The sequence below is a fragment of the Ziziphus jujuba genome, chromosome 5, assembly GCF_031755915.1.
Source record: "Ziziphus jujuba cultivar Dongzao chromosome 5, ASM3175591v1".
Taxonomy (NCBI): Eukaryota; Viridiplantae; Streptophyta; class Magnoliopsida; order Rosales; family Rhamnaceae; genus Ziziphus; species Ziziphus jujuba.
Genome location: NC_083383.1, coordinates 19,219,029 through 19,239,219, shown reverse-complemented (window position 1 = coordinate 19,239,219; position 20,191 = coordinate 19,219,029). Strand labels below are relative to the sequence as shown.

Below are 20,191 nucleotides of genomic sequence, written 5' to 3'. Positions count from 1 at the left end.
ATAGTTTGATCCCATGGATTCAAGAAGATATTATCTGCACTACTACAGGTTAGTAATGAATAATGAAAATATATCTATTACATACTTTATTCAATTGTACGATCCTTTGCTTTCGCTCATGATTCCAGCAATTGGTATCAAAGAACTGGTTGAATCGATGTGTGATAGATTGAATCCATAATTTTAATTTCATGTATATGTAAGATATATGGCACCTAGGGTTCTCATATTTATGTTATTTATAATTTTGGTCTTATGAATGAATGGTTGGTTTTCAACCTTAATCGACGATAGATTTTTGCTTGTAACTTTTTCTTGGAGATGTAATAAGGAGTCTAATCATAAGATTAGGTTTCCTCCTTAATTTATTTATTTATTTATTTTCTAGCAACTTTTTTATTTATTTTGTAAAAAAATCCATGAAAAATATATGTAAAATACCTGAAAGCGAATGCATAATTGTCACTATTTGTCAATTTTCAAGACCTTTTGGAGATTGGTTTGAGACACAACCACCATGAACGTATAGTACACAGAGAGAAGAAGCTATTAGAAGCCATTGGACGTGCCTGCATGCGCTACCAGAAGTGGCTGCGAATGTATCTCATGTTCCTGGATTCCTTGGGCATATGAGGGCACATGAGTTATCCAATTTGGCTGATATTTGGTGGGTGCTTCTTCTTTTGATGATCTACCTACCTGTAAAATTTCATGGTGATTGGAGTTTTCTACAGCTGATAGTGATGTTTACAGTGCTTGGATTCAACAGAAGACAAACTAAGGTTTTGTGGTTTTAGGCTTAAAACCCTAGAAATCCTTAGAAAACTAGCTCTAGCTTGGTCGCTACCCTATGGACTTGCAAGATCTTGAGAAAGGAAGAGAAACGAGTCAAGAAATCAAGTTTGATCTTTGTAGCCCTAATTGGAATTGTAATTTTTTCTTTATGGGAAACCATGGATTTAAGGCCTATTTATTATTTAGTTTTTTATAATTTTTTAAATTATATAGATATAACATATTTATATGTATTTGTATACCATATAGAATAGGCAGGGCCATATTATAGAATCATATGATATATATATATATATATATATATGTGCATAATAATATATGTTTTAGATGATAATAGAAAATTCGTAAATTAATTTGATTATAAAATATTGAATGGGTGAAGGTTAAAATTAATTTAAAACCTATAGGCTCCATTAGGGGTACAATAATAAAATGGTTATGTAAAGCCCCAACGGATAAGTGTAACTGGGTTTTATTGGAGTGGACTTAAATTAATTTCAAAATCTTAATTAGATTGTACAGTCCAATATCGACAATACTTAGATATTAAGAGAATTTTGAAACTGAATTAATGGTTAATACATTCAATTTTATTGATATTAATAATCCTCCTAAAAGGCCCAAAGAATATTGGAACAATGATTAATTTTTTTAAAATCAATTTTGAATGGTATATTTTAGTGTTATTTAAAAATGTTTTGTGCAAGGAGGTAGGTTTCTAAGGAGTTTGAGACCCACCTCACCTCTCATGAAAGCTGATTTGGTAAGACACTGTGTATGTCATGTTCAAAATGGTAGATTTTACTAAAGTCAATTTTGAGTGGTAGGTGTTAGTGTTATTTAAGAAGGCTTTGTTTAAAAACCTAGGTTTTTAAGAAGCCTAAGACACACTCACCTTTCTTGGAAGTTAACTTAGTATGACACTAGACATATCATGTTCAAAGTTTAGTTTATTACAAATGCCTTACCCAATGTAAGTGTTTGAAATGAAAACTAAATTATTGTTACAATAAACATAAGAAATAAGTAGCTAATGAATCTGCATATTTATTATGTGTTAATATATGTGGGCTTTTTTTTTTTTTTTTTTCCAGAAAATGTCAAACCTAAATCTCTTAGCTATGATTGTGAGTCAAAAGCCTATAGATGGAAATGACTGTAAGAAATGGAAAACCAACCTTTTTATTATCCTTGAGTTTAAGAGAATTAAGTTGGTCATAATAACCCTAAAGCCCCAAGATGTGAGATCTCACATCGGTTGGAAAGGGGAACAAAGCATACCTTATAAGAGGGTGTGGATACCTATCCCTTGAGAGGCTTTTTAAAACCGTGCTGGCTGGGGCCCAAAGCGGACAATATCTCATACGGGTGGACTAGGCTGTTACAGTTCGTATCAGAGCCAAATCCGGATTGGTGTGCCAGCGAGGACGCTAGGCCCCAAAGAGGATGGATTATAAGATCCCACATCAATTGAAAACATAAATGAAGTATGCCTTATAAAAGGGTGTGGATACTTTTCTCTTGAGAGGTCTTTTAAAACCGTGCGAGCTGGGCCCATAGTGGACAATATCTCATGCAGGTGGACTGGGCTATTACATAGGAACTTGCTGCTAATGCATCTGAGGGAACTAAGACGAGATATTTAGATTGGCACGGGGCTAATACTATAGTTCACTGTTATATTCTTGCCGGAGTTTCCAGTCATCTGCAGAAACAAATAACCAATCTAGAAGATGTACCAGAAATGATTATGATTCTTGATAGGATGTCTGCTAAAAGCAGTAGTACTGCTAGACAAGCAGCAATGAGGGCATTGATGTACTATCATATAGTTGAAGAGAGTGTTTGGCAATATTGTCCATGATGATGGGGCATTTCAATCGTGTGGAGGTGATAGGGGTTAAGTTGGATGAAGAGGTGTAGATCAATATGATCTTGGAGTCTCTACTTGATAGCTTCAATTAGTTCAAACTGAGCTATAATATACATAATATGAAACTTTCTCCCATTGATCTTATGCAATAGCTTGAGAGTGCTGAAAAGAATTTCGTGAAGCCAACAAGTGCATATCATGCTGAAGGTTTTTCTTAATCTAAGGAATAACCTAAAGGTGGAAAAAAGAACAAAAAGCATAAAGGAAAATTTTCAGTTGCTAAACCAGCTGCAATGAAGAAGCAGAGGTAAGTGATTCAAGTGTGGTCAAAATGGTCATTGGAAAAAAAAATTGTCCTAAATTAGGTATGGGTAATTTACATGTTGTTGAGTCTTGTTTAGTGGAGTATTACAATGATAAATAGATCATTGATTTATGAGCTACTAACTATGTTTGTTACTCTTTGTAGTAGGTAAAAACAAAGCAACACGTTTAGTAAAGAACAAAAAAGCTTAAAGTTGTGAAACAGAGAACATGTCTCCATAATGACAATAGGACTAGTGGAGTTATCTTTTAATAATAAAACTTTATTTTGCCAAACTATTTATCTGTTCCAGATTTTAAAAAGAATTTAGTTTTTGTTAGTTGTTTATTTACATGGTTTAACAATATAGTTTGATTTCTCAGTTTCAATTAAAAGTAATGGTACTTTTATTTGTTTCGGAGAATTAATGATCTTTATTTTTTAATTCCTTTGTCTTATGATATTAATGCCATTGAAAATATAGATGATGAGTAACTTCTCTTATCTAAGAAAAGAATGTTGAATGAAACTTATCTTTGACACTTGTGCTTAAGTCATATTAACTCTAACAGGATTTATGGTTTGGTTAAAAGTGGAATTTTAAATTTCTTGATCTTTGAACCTATACTAGCATATGAATCTTGTTTCAAAGGTAAAATGACAAATAGGCACTTCAAGGCCAAAGGAAATTATGCCACTGTACAGCTAAAATTGATGCATATTATTGTATATGGAATGATGAGTGTTCAAGCTAGAGACGAGTTGGAGTATTTTATCATGTTTACTGATGCTTACTAAAGATATGGTTATGTTTACCTATGCATCATAAGTCTGAAGTTTTCAAAAAATTTCAAGAGTATAAGGCTGAGGTAAACAAGCAATTAGGTATCCATATAAAACAGCTCCAGTCTAACCAAGGCAGTGAATACTTGTTTAATAAGTTTAAGTCTTTCTTGGCTTAAAAAGGGATAATTTCTCAATTATCATCATCTACAACACCCTAGCAAAATGGAGTTGCTGAAAGAAGAATAAGACTCTTTTAGATATGGTGAGTTCGATATTTTGTTATTCATCTTTGTCTGAGCCGTTATGGGGATATGTATTAGAAACAATTGTATACCTACTGAACTTGGTTCCATTTAAAACTGTTTCAAAGACACCTATATAATTATGACGAAGGCACAAATCCAGTTTAAACTATATACGGACTTAGGGTGCTTCAGCATATGTTTTAGTATAGAAACCTTAAAAATCGGGATCTCGTACATAAACTTGTATGTTTATAGGCTACTCTAAAGGAATAAAAGGTGGAAAGTTTTTATAATCTAAGGGAAAAGAGAGTGACTGTGAGTACTCAGGCTGCTTTCTTAGAAGAGAATTATATGATGAATTTTAAACATAAGAGTAAGGTGATTCTTGAAGAACTTTACTCAGTTTGAGACCCACCTAAAATCTTGGGCCTACACTCCTATTTCCTATGCATGTTCAAAAAGGGGAAAATGTACTAGAAGTATCCAAAGGTGAACAAGCACAAGAAGCAATTCAGGACCAAACTCGAGAACAAGAAGAGGAAAATGAAGAGATTGGTGATCCACCACTGCACTCAGAGAACTTGGATCCTTCTGTACATGAACAACAGCCAGTATGGAAAACTTGTATTGGAAGAGTGATACATAAATTTGCAAGGTAGGCCTTGTTAGGTGAGATGTATCAGGTTGTTATGGATAATCCAAATGATAACCCTACCACTTACAAGGAAGCATTGGAGGATGTTGATGTACACAAGTGGAGAAAGGCCATGAATTGTGAGATAGAATCTATAGATTCAAACTTAGTCTAATCTTTTGTAGAAGCACTTGAAGGGGTAGTGGGTTCAAATGGATCTACAAAAGGAAGAGAAGACCAGATGAGAAGGTAGAAACATTCAAGCTAGATTGGCTATAAAAGATTATACCCAAAAAGAAAGTATAGATTATGATGAACCTTTTCACCATTTGCCACGCTTAAATCTATCCGAATTTTCTTAGCTATATCAGTAACTCTCAATTATGAGATTTGGTAAATGAATGTCAAGACAGCTTTCCTAAATAGTGAGTTGGAAGAAGACATTTATATGTAGCAACCAGAAGTGTTTATAGCAAAAGGCTAAGTTGCATAGGCCAATTTAGGGACTTAAGCAAGCATCCAGGTTGTGGAACATTAGGTTTGATCGGACCATATAAATGTTCGGTTTTAAGAAAAGTCCTAATAAACCATGTGTGTACAAAAGATTTAAGCTTCAGTGGTAGTTTTTTTCGGTCCTTTATGTAGATGATATCCTTCTAATCATAAATAATGTGAAGGTGTTATAAGCCGTAAATAGTTACTTGAAAGAACAATTTGATATGAAGGACTTTGGTGAAAACCAACTATATTCTAGGGATCAAAGTTTTATGAAACTAGAAGAATAAGATATCGGCTTTATCTCGAGTTCCTATATTGATAAAATATTGACTAGGTACGGCTTAGAGCCTTCTAAGAGGGGATTTTTACTTTTCAAACATGGAATACATCTTTCTAAGGAGCAATTACTAAAAATTCCTTAGAAAAAAGAATTCATGAGTAAGAAATCTTATGCTTTGGTAGTAGGTAGTCTCATATATGTCATGCTGTGTACTAGGCCAGATATCTGCAATGCAGTGGGAGTAGTGAGTCATTTCCAATTAAATCCGAAGTGGAACATTACCCTTATGTCCTTAGTGAAGTTAAATTATTTGCAATAATTAATTTGAAGATTTTAAAGTGTTTTTTTTCTTTATTATTAATCAAATTTTATTCAAATTTTTCTTTTTTCTTTACAAAAAAATTATATGATAATTTTAATTACAGAAGCATTTTTAAGTAAGTGATATATTTGACAACTACTTTGAGTTAAATATATTTGAAAAATTATAATATATTTAGTTAAATATATTTGATAATTATAAAGTATTTAGTTAAATATATTTGAAAAATTATTACTTAGTTAAAAAAAGCTGATTAAAATCATCAAATAGTTTCCCTTTTTTTTTTAAATGAAAAACTATCGCATAATATGAATAAAAGCAATCAAAAATATAAATTAACAAAACTTTCAAATCTTCAAATTAATTTATTCAAAATCATTTAAAAAATAATTTTTATAAAAAGAATAAAATACCAAGACAATTAGAGGTAGTTTAATTTTAGAAAAATTAAAAGAGTAGTTTGCTATCAGGGGATGTGGATGAATTATTAGAAAGTAGAGAGATATTTTTTGTATTTATCCAAATCTGAGGAGATGTAATTGAAATGTTCATTTTTATTGATGTGGGATTTTTTGTAAACCTCCACTGATTGATGATCATAGCCATATCAAATCCTTAGCAAAAGAGTTAAAAACTTAAACTAAAAGAATTTCTCAAATGTACAGATAGTTCAAAATAATAAAGTAAAATGAATATTAGTATTGTCACATGAGAATTGGTTTGTCAAAGTGTCATTTCTATTTTAACTAAATACCGGAGGTTTTCATCAATTAATTTTATTTACATTTACGAATTCGAAAATCAAAAAATAATTTAAAATAAACTCTAAACTAAATTAACAATTAAAATGCAAAATGAGAGCAAACACCATACAAATACTTTTGAAATCTAGAATAAAAATTTTAGGACTTTAACTTTAACTGGACCAAATATATAAGTACTTAATTTGGTTATTATGATTGATTGCCTCTCCAATTATCGATAAATGGTTTTTATTTTCATTCACTCCCTTTCTAAACGATTTGGTTGTTTATGACTAATTCCTTCTCTAATTATCAACAAAAGGATTTTTTTCATTCGCTCACTCTCTAAAGGAAAGCAAACTATATAGAAAATTGACTCAAATTGAAGTCTCTTCTTAATTTTACTGATTAATCATTCAATTGATTCTCCTTCAATTACCCAAGCCAAATTGGTTCCTATAAACTCAATTAAAGTTAGATTAAGGTAACCTAAGTCCTAAAAAGGCTCTCTCAAACTCTTATTAGCCCTTAGATTGTGTTTTACTAGTTCTCAATTTACTATATTAGGCTTATCTAAGCTTTAATTGTTCAATATAGATAACAACCAACCTAAATATCATTCTAATTAGGTTTGTTCTTCAATTAATTTAAGAAAATGCAATTAATTCAAAAGAAATTAAACCACAACAAACCAAATAAATTCATCATAATAAAAATCCAAGCTACATCAAAGTTCTAGATCAAAAGTCTAGACTTTCATAAAAACAGAAACAGCAAACACAAAAACCCAATAGAATTCCAAAGATCTAAATATTGTCTTTACAAATATCAAAAATTCTATTACAAATAACCAAGAAATTTATAGAAGAGATGAAAAAGAGAAATCTCAATAGGTGATGGCTTTTTCAAGCAATACCAAAAGCCTTGGGTTCTTAAAGAACCACAAAATCTCTAGATTTTCTCTTTCTATAAAGATCTTTATCACTCTAAATGGTAGTGTATACAATTCCTTCAATCTTCAAACGGTTTTTGTAGTCTTGTCTTTTTAGGAATATATATTGCCACCTTCTCAAAAATCTTTCTACTTCACTAAAGAGGAGTTTAATTCCTCAATCTCCATCACAAGGCTAAGTAGAAAATGACACATGCAAGTCAAATGCGTTTCAAGTAGCAATACTTAGCCAAGATTTGATCCAATTTTTTTTTTTTTTTTTTTGGGGGGGGGGGGGGGGGGGTGGTGGAATTGGGTTTGGGCATGTGCACTGCAAGAATTGTAGTGTACACGTCACTTCTCTTTGGTAGTATCATTGTGCTCGGCATGTGCACTTCCCAGGTGAAACATGCTAACCATGCTGTCCTCTATCTTCTTTGGAGACGAAAAGTGGTGTGTGCACTTTCTCATGTGGAGTATTCATGCTCAAAAATCATTCCTTAGGATCTTAGATTCAATTCTCTTGCTTAACTTTCAATAAATAGCTTATTTACATTTCAAAACTTTAACGTTTAGTAAATGATCTTCAAATACTCAATTGAAGTTTCTCCTAAAAACGAAAAAAAAAAAAAAAAAAAACCAAAATCATGAAAAATCAAATAAATAATTAAGTTTAAATAGGTTTAGATTAGCAAGTAAAATGCTCATTAATTATAACAATATTTAGGGAAGATTCTTTTAACCCAGAAAAAAAAATGCAAATCTGTATGTTTTCTGGCAGCATCCTTATTAATTTCCAATGAAAAATCATTTTTTTAAATTTTACTTTTTATTTTATATATATAGTATATATATTTATTATTATTCAGAAACGATACAGATGTGGGAAAACAAAGAATACTAGAGAACGAAATACAGATACCCATTTATGACAAATAATAATAATAATAATTTCCGGACCAAATGTTTGTCAAATTCAAGTAGACATATTTGAAAATTTTATTTTATTTTATTTACACTAAATAGACATCATTGAATTTTGAAGCATGCAGTTCCAGTGTCGGGAATCCAGCATTGGACGAATTTAGAGTGCAAATTCATGAAGTGCATTGCCAATGGATTGCCATTTTTGGAATATGGGCATCTGGACATATGCGTATATAATCCTTTACTTTTTGATGATGTGACTTCACTTTTCTTTTAAGTCTCGTTTACCTTCTCACACTTTGCTTAAACTTGTTTTATAATTCCAAGTTTCTTTTTTTTTTTTTTTTCACATTTTTATTTTATTTTATTTTTTAAAAATATGCTTTTTTTTTTTTTTTTTTTTACCCTCTAATTTCTGTAGCGTTTTAGTTTTAGCCAACCCCAACTTAGACAAAAAGAAAAATATAGATTATTTATCGAGTACTCTTTTATCTTACACGTGCATGTAAGCGTGAGAGTAAAGTCTTGGTAAAGATATTACATGACAGAAAAAATCTTGTATCTTCCACGTGGCAAATTGTTACCGCCATCCTAAGTTGATGTCTCTAACAGATCAAGTAGCAAATCCCTGTCTAATAAGTCACAGATTTAGTCCAAGTAACCAACTCCCTCCTCAGATTCTTTATTATAATTATGCTTGCAACGTATAACCGCTACACGACCAACACATCTGCATAATTATTACTTTTTTTTATCAGAGCAAAACGAAGTGAAATTAAAAGTAATGATGAAAAAAAAAAAAAAAGATTTTTAAATTTTAAATTTTAAACTTATTTTTATTTTTTTGTAGCATTCTCACCTCATTAATTAATTAATTAATATATATTTGAAAATTTGATACTAAAGCCCTACATGTAATTTCAATATTTTTGTACTTACCCTTAATGCAATATTAACTTAAAACCTTCACATTATGACTTTTAACAATTAAACGGATGGATATGCATTGTATATATGTAATCACTAAAGAGATTTCCCTTTCCTAAGCAAGGGTATAGTTGAAAAAAAAAAAAATTACATTCTTGTTAATATAATTCAGCAGAAAGTTATAGTGCAAAAGTTTTGGATTGATGTTGCATCTCTAACAAACTTCACGTGTTATTAGTGCTAATTCAATATTACAGTAGTTAAAGTGCAAAACTGTTGGAATCATTTTTCCCCTTTTATTATTATTATTATTTTTTTTTTTGGGGCGTGGGATTTTAATTCAAATTATTGTCAAAGATACTGTGGCAAAGAACACATGTAGAAACTATCATGTCCGGTCTTTTTTGTTTTTTATTTTTTGGGAGGAGACAAATAGACTACCATGTCTAGTATTTTATTTTATTTTATTTTTGAAAGCAATTTAAAAACTTTACTAAGAAATAAACAAATTGTCTACATTAGCTTGAAAAGATAAGAGGATAGCAAACTATGCCCTTCTTTTCATCTAGGACTCATAAAACTTTTAAAAATAATTCCTTAGCAACTCGATTTGTTTGTTTTTGTTCAAAGAACATTGAAAATTAACACTTAATAATAATAGCCTTCTAATATTCTCAACCGAAAAACAATAATAGCCTTCTAATATTCTCAACCGAAAAGCAATCATAACTTTAGAACTCATTACTATCTCAAAAATTACAGATAGCTGTAAAATTTATAAGTTTTAAAGCATGAGAATAAAAAAGAAATGAGATCTTAAAAAAGTCTGAACAAAATCTCATATTGTTGAAATGGTTGACTAAACAAGAAACAATATTAAAAAAGCAATAAGCCTTACATAGCAATTAAAATTACGCACTATTCCCGGTCCCGCTAAATCCAGATTGAGAGCAAAAAGTCAAAAATTTTTGAATAGCCAGAACAAAATGTCAAAGATTCTTGGATAGCCATTTGTTCAATGGTTTAGAAATAGTTGCTATCAAATTTACTTTATAGCCACCGACATCTATTCCCACACCCACTATCCCTTTTGTCTCCCATATTTGCTCCATCGACGTTTATTTATATTCTCTCAAAGGTAGAGGTTGCCAAAACTGTGCTCTCATATTAACCATCCCCTGCTCAATTTTTTTCTGACCCGCAAAGAATATTTTCACGCTTAGCTACTCTATAATGTAAACTTGTATTTCTTCTATTTCATGTATTTCAGCTCAAATAAGCAAATCTTTCCTTTTGAAAATCTGTCAATTGAGTGATTGCCCCAAAAACACAAATCCTCAAAAGAAAAAAAAAAAAAAATGATGATTCTGACGCTTTAACTCTGCATAGAAACCAACCTCTTTTAACAACCTTCTCGCATTTGAACAAAAGCAAAGCATTGTTTCATCTCCACCATGACACAAAACACATTCTCTACCATCTTTCACCTACCTTATTTAAGTTAAATTATCAACACAAGGAATGGCAAAACAAACTATCCATAGAAAAATATTTATTTTATTTGAGATTTGAGGTCCCAAAATAATTCTCCACCATTTTTGAACTCTTGCTTCACTAGAGCTTCCTAACTTTCAACCATACCCTAAACCAAAAGCAATCCAATATTCAGATTTTACCGTATAAGCACCTCATGCCAAATAGTACCATGCAATCTTCTAATCACGACCACGGTCGCCAGCTGGAATCCAGAAATAATATCAGCTTCATCACGTGAGAAGCAAATCTTAACCAAATCATTATTCCACCATCCTGAAAAAGAAAATAGTTATAAAAACTCGTGCATTTTTATCAAACATCCTTGCGGAAAGGACTTTATGAGAACTAGCATAAGGTAGCCATTAATAACCATAAAGGTCAATCTTCGGACCATACCCACTCTCCAAATGCAGCCACTTTCCGAAATAGCTCGCCCCTACTTAAGGCTACGCCACATATGTGAAGCCCAGTTACCCAAAGTTGTATTAAACAGAGAACAAGATGGATGGTAGTTTTTCAAACTTAAAACTCGACTAGCTAAACTATTCAGATTTGTAATCAATCTTCAACACTGTTTTGCTTGTAAAGCATGATGAATCCTTCTAAAAAATAAAAATCCTTCCTTCTTTGTGCCTATGCTGTCTCGATGCTTCTTCATAGACCTTCAGTAACGAAAGAATTGTTTGACACTCTGCACTCGTTGCTCTTGCAAATAATAAACTATTATCTGTGAAAAACAGATGCCACACCCAAGGACTATTGCGAGCAACTTGAATGCCATTTAGGAATTAATTAACTTTTGCTCTCTTTATTAAACTAGACAGTCCTTCATAACATATAAGAAATAAATAAGGGACAAAGAATCCTCTTGTCTCAGTCCTCTTTCTGATCTTATAATTCCACAAACTTTTCCATTAATTAACACTGGATAGGAGATTGAAGTTAGACATCTCATAATAATATCAATCCTAACCTTATCAAATACCCATTTCTTCCATCATTGTACCAAGAAAACCTCACTCTACACAATCATAGGCCTTGCTAATATCAAGCTTGAGAGCAAGCAAATGATTTGTCCACCTTCTTTGATAGTTAGTGGTATGCATTGTTCTGAAAGCTACCACAACATTATTCATAATTTGTCTACTTGGAACAAAATCACTGTGTTCCTCTGAAATCAATTAAAACAAATTACTTTGTAATCATTTACTAAAGTCTAGCAACTATTTTGTAAAAAATGTTACAAAGACCAATAAAGGGACTGATTTGTAGTCCGCACTACTTTATCTCTGTTATCCATAGAAAAAATTTCACGAACTTGCTTTAATCTAGTGTCATTCTCAGCCGAAACAAACTTCTCACCATTAACACTTGTCTTATTTTCTTATTGTTTAGGCGGTACATAAGTAGCAACTGCAATATCAGAATTCTTTTCCCTAGCTGCTTTTTTTTTTTTCACCTCCAAATATTTTGTAGTCTAATTCATCGAAATAGCCTTTACATTATATCCATACCTCCAAATACCAAATTACTTTGATTAGTAGCATTCCTCTGAGATGTACGATCTGTTAGCATATCTTTTGTATTTATATCAAGGATAGGAACATGAACTAATTTATCAGAACCATTTGAGGAAACCAACTTCTGGATCGAGTATCATTACCCTGAATCATTATCCTTATTACCATCCCTATCAACCTCTAATATCTCATGTTCCATAGCTTTTGTATCTCTTCCTCTGGTTTAGCCTTGCCCATCAACAACATTAATCTTGTTCGTTTATTTTGAAATTCGTTAGATTGAATATACTTTGTTTTGACTTGTACCAGACATCGTTTCTTTCGCAAGACCTAAGAGACAACATTTAAAACAAAATTCAAACAATCCTTCATATTTATATGTCACGCAAAAGGTGTCCCCTCCTTCCGAAGCAATTTTCATTCATTTTCTTATCGGTTTCCGAATATCAATTTCGACTCCGATTCTTAGGAATTTAGCCCAAACATGTACCATCGTCCCACATGTCTACTTTCTGTAAATTACCTACTAGTTTAATAGTCATGGAACATAATTGCAGCAAGAAGAGCCAACGATCGATCAAAGTGTCAATGGGATCCACGTTAAATCTTCTTCCTATTTGCCGCACATGGAAATTGACACAAGAAAATATTATCACCGATTTTTGTAAAACTGTGTAAGAGAAAAATACGCCGAAGAAGGCAATATATAAGCTCTAACAGTCCGAAAACAATTCGTAATCGGCTTAGATTTAGTTTATATATGGTATTATATATTTAATCCTATAGACTTATAATATTAATTTAATAATGTAAAATGATATAATATATAAATAATATAACAAATATTTAATTTTAAAAATAAAGTTAATAAAAAAAATTTAATGTAATAATAATATAATGATGAAAAATAATAAAATGTTTAATATTTTTTGAACTTTTATTGAAAAATAACTGAGTCAAACTAAGTTTTAACTTTTTACCAAAGCTGAAAATTTCGGTATCGGTGGAAATATTGAATATTCAAAATATAGAAATTTCTATAGAAATATCGAATATCGATAACAATTCATAAAAATATGATGGACATTTATTTTAAAAAATAAAAATTTTTATTGAAATTTTAGTATTAGCTTATTTAAATAATCATTTATAAATTGATTATAAAAATTGCAAAAATATTGAATATATATTATATTTCTCTTAACTAATTTAATTTATAGTAAGCAGTAACAATCATAAATAAACTATTATTGATAAAAATATGCAAAAAAAATATATATTTGATAAATTGTTTATTGTACAATTATATTATAATTCATAAATATCATCTTAATACTCATAGAACTCTTAGATAATTAAAAATTATTAGTATATTTTTCGTTTTCATTTTGAAATATGAAATATGAAAAGTAATTATTAAAATATGTATATCTTTAATAATTTTTCATGTAATTATTAATATATCAATCATAAGGGTTTTGTATTAAATATAGTTATCTTTAATGTTAGTATAATATATTCTATCATTTTTTTATTTGTTTAATATTATTAATTTAAATGCTATCAATATCAATTCTAGATAATATTATATTTTCATGTTGCTATTTTATGTTATTATTTTTCATTTTTATATAATCAATTATTAACTTGTAACTATGAGATTCTAATTAATTAATTTTATACAAAATGTATAGCAAATATGTGTATTTAATCAATGAATAAAACTTATTAAGATTATTAAATTCAATTTATTTTGTTTTATTTATATCATTAAATACTTAAAAAAACAATTAAAATGTTAAAAAAATCACTAAAGTTAATTTGGTAAAATAATTTACTAAACAGCAATAATATTTATAAAAAATTTATAAATATTTTCAAAATTTTAATGGATATTATGAATTTTTTTTAATCAAATTGTTAAAGATTTAATATAGATATTTTTATCGAAATTTCATGAAAATTTTGACAAAATTTTAAAAATTTCAATAAATATTATGTAAATTCTATCGGTGTACATTTAAACTCTAAATTTTATTTCAACCCTTTAAAAAAATTAAAAATTTCAAATTTCAAAAAATATATCGGATATTTTAAACTTTACCTTTTAAAAATGAGATTCACTTAAACTCCTAACTCCAAATAAGGCTCATCCTCTCCATAAAATGGTTTTTTTATTATAACCATGAACTGTAGGAGCCTTCGAAACAAGGGAGAATTGAAGATCTGCCCTGGTCAAATCCTGGTGAGAACAATTGATAACCATGGATTCATCTTCCTCCTCCGTAATAGAATTGTTCTTTGGAAGAGATCGTTGACCACCTCCATCAAAAATCAAGAAATTAACAAAACCTCCTATAAGCAAACAGACAAGAATGTACGTTAGCCGCAAGAAAACTTGTTTGAGAAAATCCTTCACACAGGAAAAGGACATTTTTATAGTAGCTAGTTTACCATGTCTAGTTAATATTTTGGTTTCTTTAACTATTGATATGCTTTTATATTGAAAGAAATAAATAAAATAAAGAGAAAAGGTATATATGCTGTCAGCTAGCCTGAACAGGTGAATTTACATTTAGATTTACTCCAAAAAAAAAAAAAAATGGTGAACTTACATTTAGGAATGGTTGCTCGTACATCGTGCCTAAAATTATAAGTTTAAATTACAATGTTCTTTTCTTAAAAGAATGTATTTTTTCAGCTGCTTTAAGTGGACAAATGCTATACGAAGTGAGAAAAATAAATCAACACGAGAAAGATAAACAGTGAAAGATGCAGCTTAGATGTCCCTAAATTAGCGGGTCAGTTAAAGCACGTGTTTTTCAAAAACCTTCATTATAGATTTATAGTGAAAAGAAAATAAGTAGTTGAGCAATTAAAGAAGATTTCAACAATTGAGTTTTAATTGAATTTTAGTTTCACGTAAAGTGTTCTAAGTGAAATCACTTTGGTTTTAAACTTCTCCAATTCCATCTCTATTTTATTTTTCTCTTTTTAAATGTCATCTATAATTTAAAGGCGCAAGCACAAAAATATGGACAATGGGTTTCCAAATTTTTTACTTTAAAATGTATTCATAAATTTAATCAGGTAGTAAAAATTATAGTAAATATACTTTTAAATTCTACATTTAACCAAATTTAGATGAAACCTTTTTAATTTAGAATATATATTGTAATCTTTTATATATATATATATATATATAAATACTACTTCAACATGAATTTAGCTTAGCCAAGCATCAATTAGTTGATGTCTAGGAAAAGAGAGTAATCAATATAATATTCCCAAAAAAAAAAAATGATCATAAAATAAAAGAGTAATCAAGAGAATTTATGAACCAACTCAAATACAATATGGTCCTTTTTTTTAATTTTTATTTTTTTGGGGATAGGTACCTTTTCTCATGATAAGGCAATAGAAACCCGTGGCTCTCAGGGTCGTAAAAGTGTTATTAAGATGCATTAGGGTCCACCTTTGTAGTAAACTTTATTGACATTTTTATAGGTTTTAAAATCATAAAAGAGTAATAAGACTAATATTGTTTCTGACTTTGAGATTAGGACAAAATCCAAATGTGCTACTTAAGCAAAATGATTGTAAAAGTTTTGATCAAAAAATTCACGGCTTTGAAAGAAATGGGCTAGCATCGACATAATATAAGCACATGAAAAAAAGAAGCCTTCTCGTCAAAGAAAGTGAGCCGAAGATTTTGAAATTTTATTAGAAAGATTCAGAGAGAGAGAGAGAAAGAGAGGGGCAGGCGAAGTATAGCTAATAAAGCTCTAGAACAAGAACAAAGTAGCTACAGTCAGATAGGGATGAAAAAATAGCAAGAGAGAGAACAAAAGATAGGCTCTATCTAATTTCCAAGGGCATCCCCCATGACCCAAAACAGAAACATCAACTTGTCATTGTCAATCCACTCGGTCGGGAAGGGCCTCAAAGACTCCTCTTTCTGTCTCTCTCTCTCTCTTTCAAATTTGAAGAAAAATTTAAAATGAAAAAAAGAAAAAAAACGAAAAGAAAGGCGGTGTAAGGTTGAGCTAACCAATACCCATTTTCCCAATTTGCACATTCTCTCTCTACTTTCTCTCTCTCATGTGTGATGTGTGGACCCTACTTCACCTCCAACCAGCGGCGCCATTAGTCTTTACTTGGTTTCCAAGCTCACCCACCTCCCTCTCTCTCTCTCTGTCTCTCTCTCTCTCTTACAGGCCAGTCTTCATAACACCATCTTCCCATTTATTATAAAGAAATCCAAAACCCCACCTTTCTATCCTCTTGCTAGCTCCATCTCCTTCCCCTCTTTAATTCCTCTTATCTCTCTCTTCTCTCTTTCTCTTACCCCTCTCTCCATCCCTCTCCTCCTCCAACTCGTTAATTCTTTTTTTATTCCTAAATCTACCAAAAATACCTATCAATATTATATAAAAAAAAGAAAAAAATAGGGATTTAAAAAAAAAAAAAAAAAAACATGAAAGGGGAATATGTAGAATCCAAGAATGAAACCCAAAGCATGTTCTCAAAGCTTCACCATCCTCACCCTCACCAACACCAACACCAACACCAACAACACCACCCTCACCAACACCATCCATTCGCAAATCCTTTCCAAGTAATCACTCGCGAATGCCAGACCTCCGAAGAAGACGATACCAGCCGTAGCAGCAGCGGCGCCGCCACAGCAACAACAACTACCACATCCAACCCAACTGCTCAGCGAGCCAAAGATCCTAATCCTCCCGGCGATGGAGCAACCATTGAAGTTGTTAGGCGACCGCGGGGTCGCCCTCCCGGCTCCAAGAACAAACCCAAACCTCCCGTCATCATTACGCGCGATACTGAGCCCGCCATGAGTCCTTACATTCTCGAAGTCCCTGGTGGGAATGATATTGTTGAAGCTATTGCTCGGTTCTGTCGCCGGAAGAATATGGGTCTGTGTGTGCTAACCGGTTCTGGCACCGTTGCTAACGTCACGCTCCGTCAGCCTTCAACGACCCCTGGCGCTACTGTTACTTTCCATGGCCGATTTGATATCCTCTCCATCTGTGCGACTTTTCTTCCTCAAACGACGGCGTCTTGCCCTGTTCCTAATGGGTTTACTATCTCTCTGGCTGGACCTCAGGGCCAGATCGTCGGTGGTTTGGTCGCCGGCACGCTTATTGCCGCTGGTACTGTGTATGTAATCGGTGCGTCGTTTAACAATCCTTCTTACCACCGGCTTCCGGCGGAGGATGAGGTTCGTAATTCGGGTTCGGCCGACGGGCACTCGCCTCAGTCAGGTGGAGGAGACAGTGGCGGACACGCGCCGGCGGAGTCGTGTGGGATGTCTATGTATAGCTGTCACTTGCCGTCGGATGTAATTTGGGCACCCACCGCTAGACAACCACCTCCACCGCCACCTTACTGATGGGAAAAAATATATATATATATATATATTTTGTTTCTGATTTTGTTGTATTTCTTTTTAATCTGCCTGTTCACTTGTGAATTTTTAGAAGATGCTCTATTTTATTATTATTATTATTACTATTTATTTTCAAAACTTTGTTCTGCTTTATATTCAATGTCAGTTGATTTATATATATATTTAACGTTAATTGTAGCGTTCAAACTCAAAAAAGGAGGGGAAGAAAAAAACAAACTAATCGGCATGCTTCGGAAATCGAGTTGAAATTTTTATGTTTTCTTAGGAACTGAAAAGAAAGCTCATTGCCCTGGTGCTTAGTAATGGTGTGTGTGTGTGGGTGTGTGAGGGGTCCTATGGTTTGGTTTAGTGTCACGCGTCGAAATCATAAAGCTCTCCTTCTTTTCAGCAAGTTATGGGTGGTGGGATTTTGGTTTTGACGGGTTTTGTTTGAAGAGTTAATAAGTTTGGATTCACGATTGGCTTTGAAGTTTGAGACTCTGAGCCACATCTGTTTCACTCCACCTTTATACACAACACTGCTGATAGAGGTCTGCTTCTGATTCTGCTCCTGCTCTTTCTGAAACCACTGGGTCAAGATAATGGCTTCCTGATTCGATTGATTTTTCTCTCTCTTATTAGCTTCTTCATTTGGATAAAGTGTATGGCAGTGGAGAACGTGGCTGGGGTTTATGCTTTGCCAGTCGGTTCCTTTTCAGTGCATCAGAAAGAGAAAGAAGAGAAGGGTGGGTTTTTGTTTTTTATTTTTTGGTTTTGCTTTCCTTTATCCGATACGTTCTTGAAAGCTCTCTCAGAAACCCCACTTTATTATTATTATTATTATTATTATTTTTCTCTCCATATTGCTTTCTATCTGATCTAATCTTGTACTTTGGCTTGTCTCTTTCTTTGCTCTCCTATCTTTTCTTTGATGTGAAAAAAGAAAACACATTTAATGAAAGCAAAAACAATAGGTTTAAACGCACTCTTTTCCTCTCCCTCTTACCAAACGCCCATAGTTCCATCCCATCATCTTCTCTGCTCCAAATATTTTGATATTTGCTTTTTAACGCTTTGATTCTCGAGACGATAAGCTGGATCAGGATCACGCTTTTGCATGAACTTTGGCCTACAAGTGCCAATCATGTCGTATTTCCTCGAAGTTCACCAACTTCTAATTTTTTTACAACTGGTTTTTAGATCAGCATATGGTTTTTGCTATTTTGGATGGAAATGAGGATGGCATTTGTGTTTGGTGTTGGTGTCATTCTGATATGAAATCACTCTTTCACTGTATTTGGTATCGGATTCCAAACAAGTTGATAGATTTTTGTACTGTTTTAATGGCGAAATAACGTAATGGCCATATAGGATAGATGTTTTGGAATGTAATATGGTAAAAATGAAGGAAAAAAAGGTTCGAGTAAAGGGGTAAAATTTTTCATTTTATTTATCTTCATATTTGGCCTATCCGAGTGATGAATAAAAATGTGGAAGTCGAATTTTGTTAAATTTAACACGTACTGTGGAATAAGAAAAATGCAAAGAGGATAGGCTAACTAGTTTGATTTGACTACAATATATTAAAATGATATTAATTGGTTTGTTAACCGTTTTGTAAAATTGAACTTATTACAATTAATTATATTTTATATAAAATGGATACATTGATTTTTTATTTTTTATTTTTGTTTATATTTTTAAAAAATGGACACATTGATTTTTTTCTTTTTTCTTTTTTGGTTATTGCATTACTTTATATTGTATTTATGTATGTTTTAAAATGTTCTTTCTTGCTTGTTTATTTATTATATTGTCTTTGTAGTATAAGATATTAATTTCATATTGAAATTAATTATACTGCTAAATTATTGCCAAAAAAAATTATATTGTTAAACTGCCACTAATAAAAGAAATTTCAAATTATTAAGAAGTGGAACAAACAATGAAATATAACAACAGTGAAATATTAATTTTATAGTAAAATTAATAATAGTGTTTTCTTTTTTGAAAATCCAAATTTATGATTATGTTAATTTACCAATAATACAATAAATTAAATTATTAAGAAGTGGAACAACTATGCGTATTGGCTAATAGTTTTGACATATATATATATATATCCCTTTTTTTAAAAATGAAAATTACAGTTTTAAAATGGAAAAAGGGGGAACAAAAACAGAAAAAAAAAAAAAAAAACAAACACAAATTAAAAAACTTATGTGGAGTTTGGATTTTAACTCAAAATCTAATTATCCAATCTAAGAAGACCAAATAATTAGTAATTTGAGTTTGTTTGCTAGGGCATTTGTAAGAGCATCTCCAAAAAAGGTCATTAAAATAGAGATTGTATTTTTGTATGATAAAAAGTATTTTTAAATATAAAGAGCATTAAAAAAACAAAAACAAAAGACGACAAAACAAAACAAAAAACCTAAGTGGAGTTTGGATTTTAACTCA

At 31.3% G+C, this 20,191-nt stretch overlaps 1 protein-coding gene across 1 annotated transcript; it reads left to right on the top strand.

Annotated features, from left to right (window-relative positions):
• The first annotated feature begins 16,355 nt into the window (after positions 1–16,355).
• LOC107421268 (AT-hook motif nuclear-localized protein 17) lies at positions 16,356–17,869 on the top strand. The gene has a single exon (XM_016030475.4). The coding sequence runs from the start codon at positions 16,799–16,801 to the stop codon at positions 17,732–17,734; it is 936 nt and encodes a 311-aa protein (XP_015885961.1). The 5' UTR covers positions 16,356–16,798; the 3' UTR covers positions 17,735–17,869.
• The last annotated feature ends 2,322 nt before the right edge of the window (positions 17,870–20,191 follow it).

Bases quoted from the DNA above. Each gene is read 5' to 3' on its own strand.
- LOC107421268 (XM_016030475.4), top strand. From the start codon at position 16,799: ATGAAAGGGGAATATGTAGAATCCAAGAATGAAACCCAAAGCATGTTC.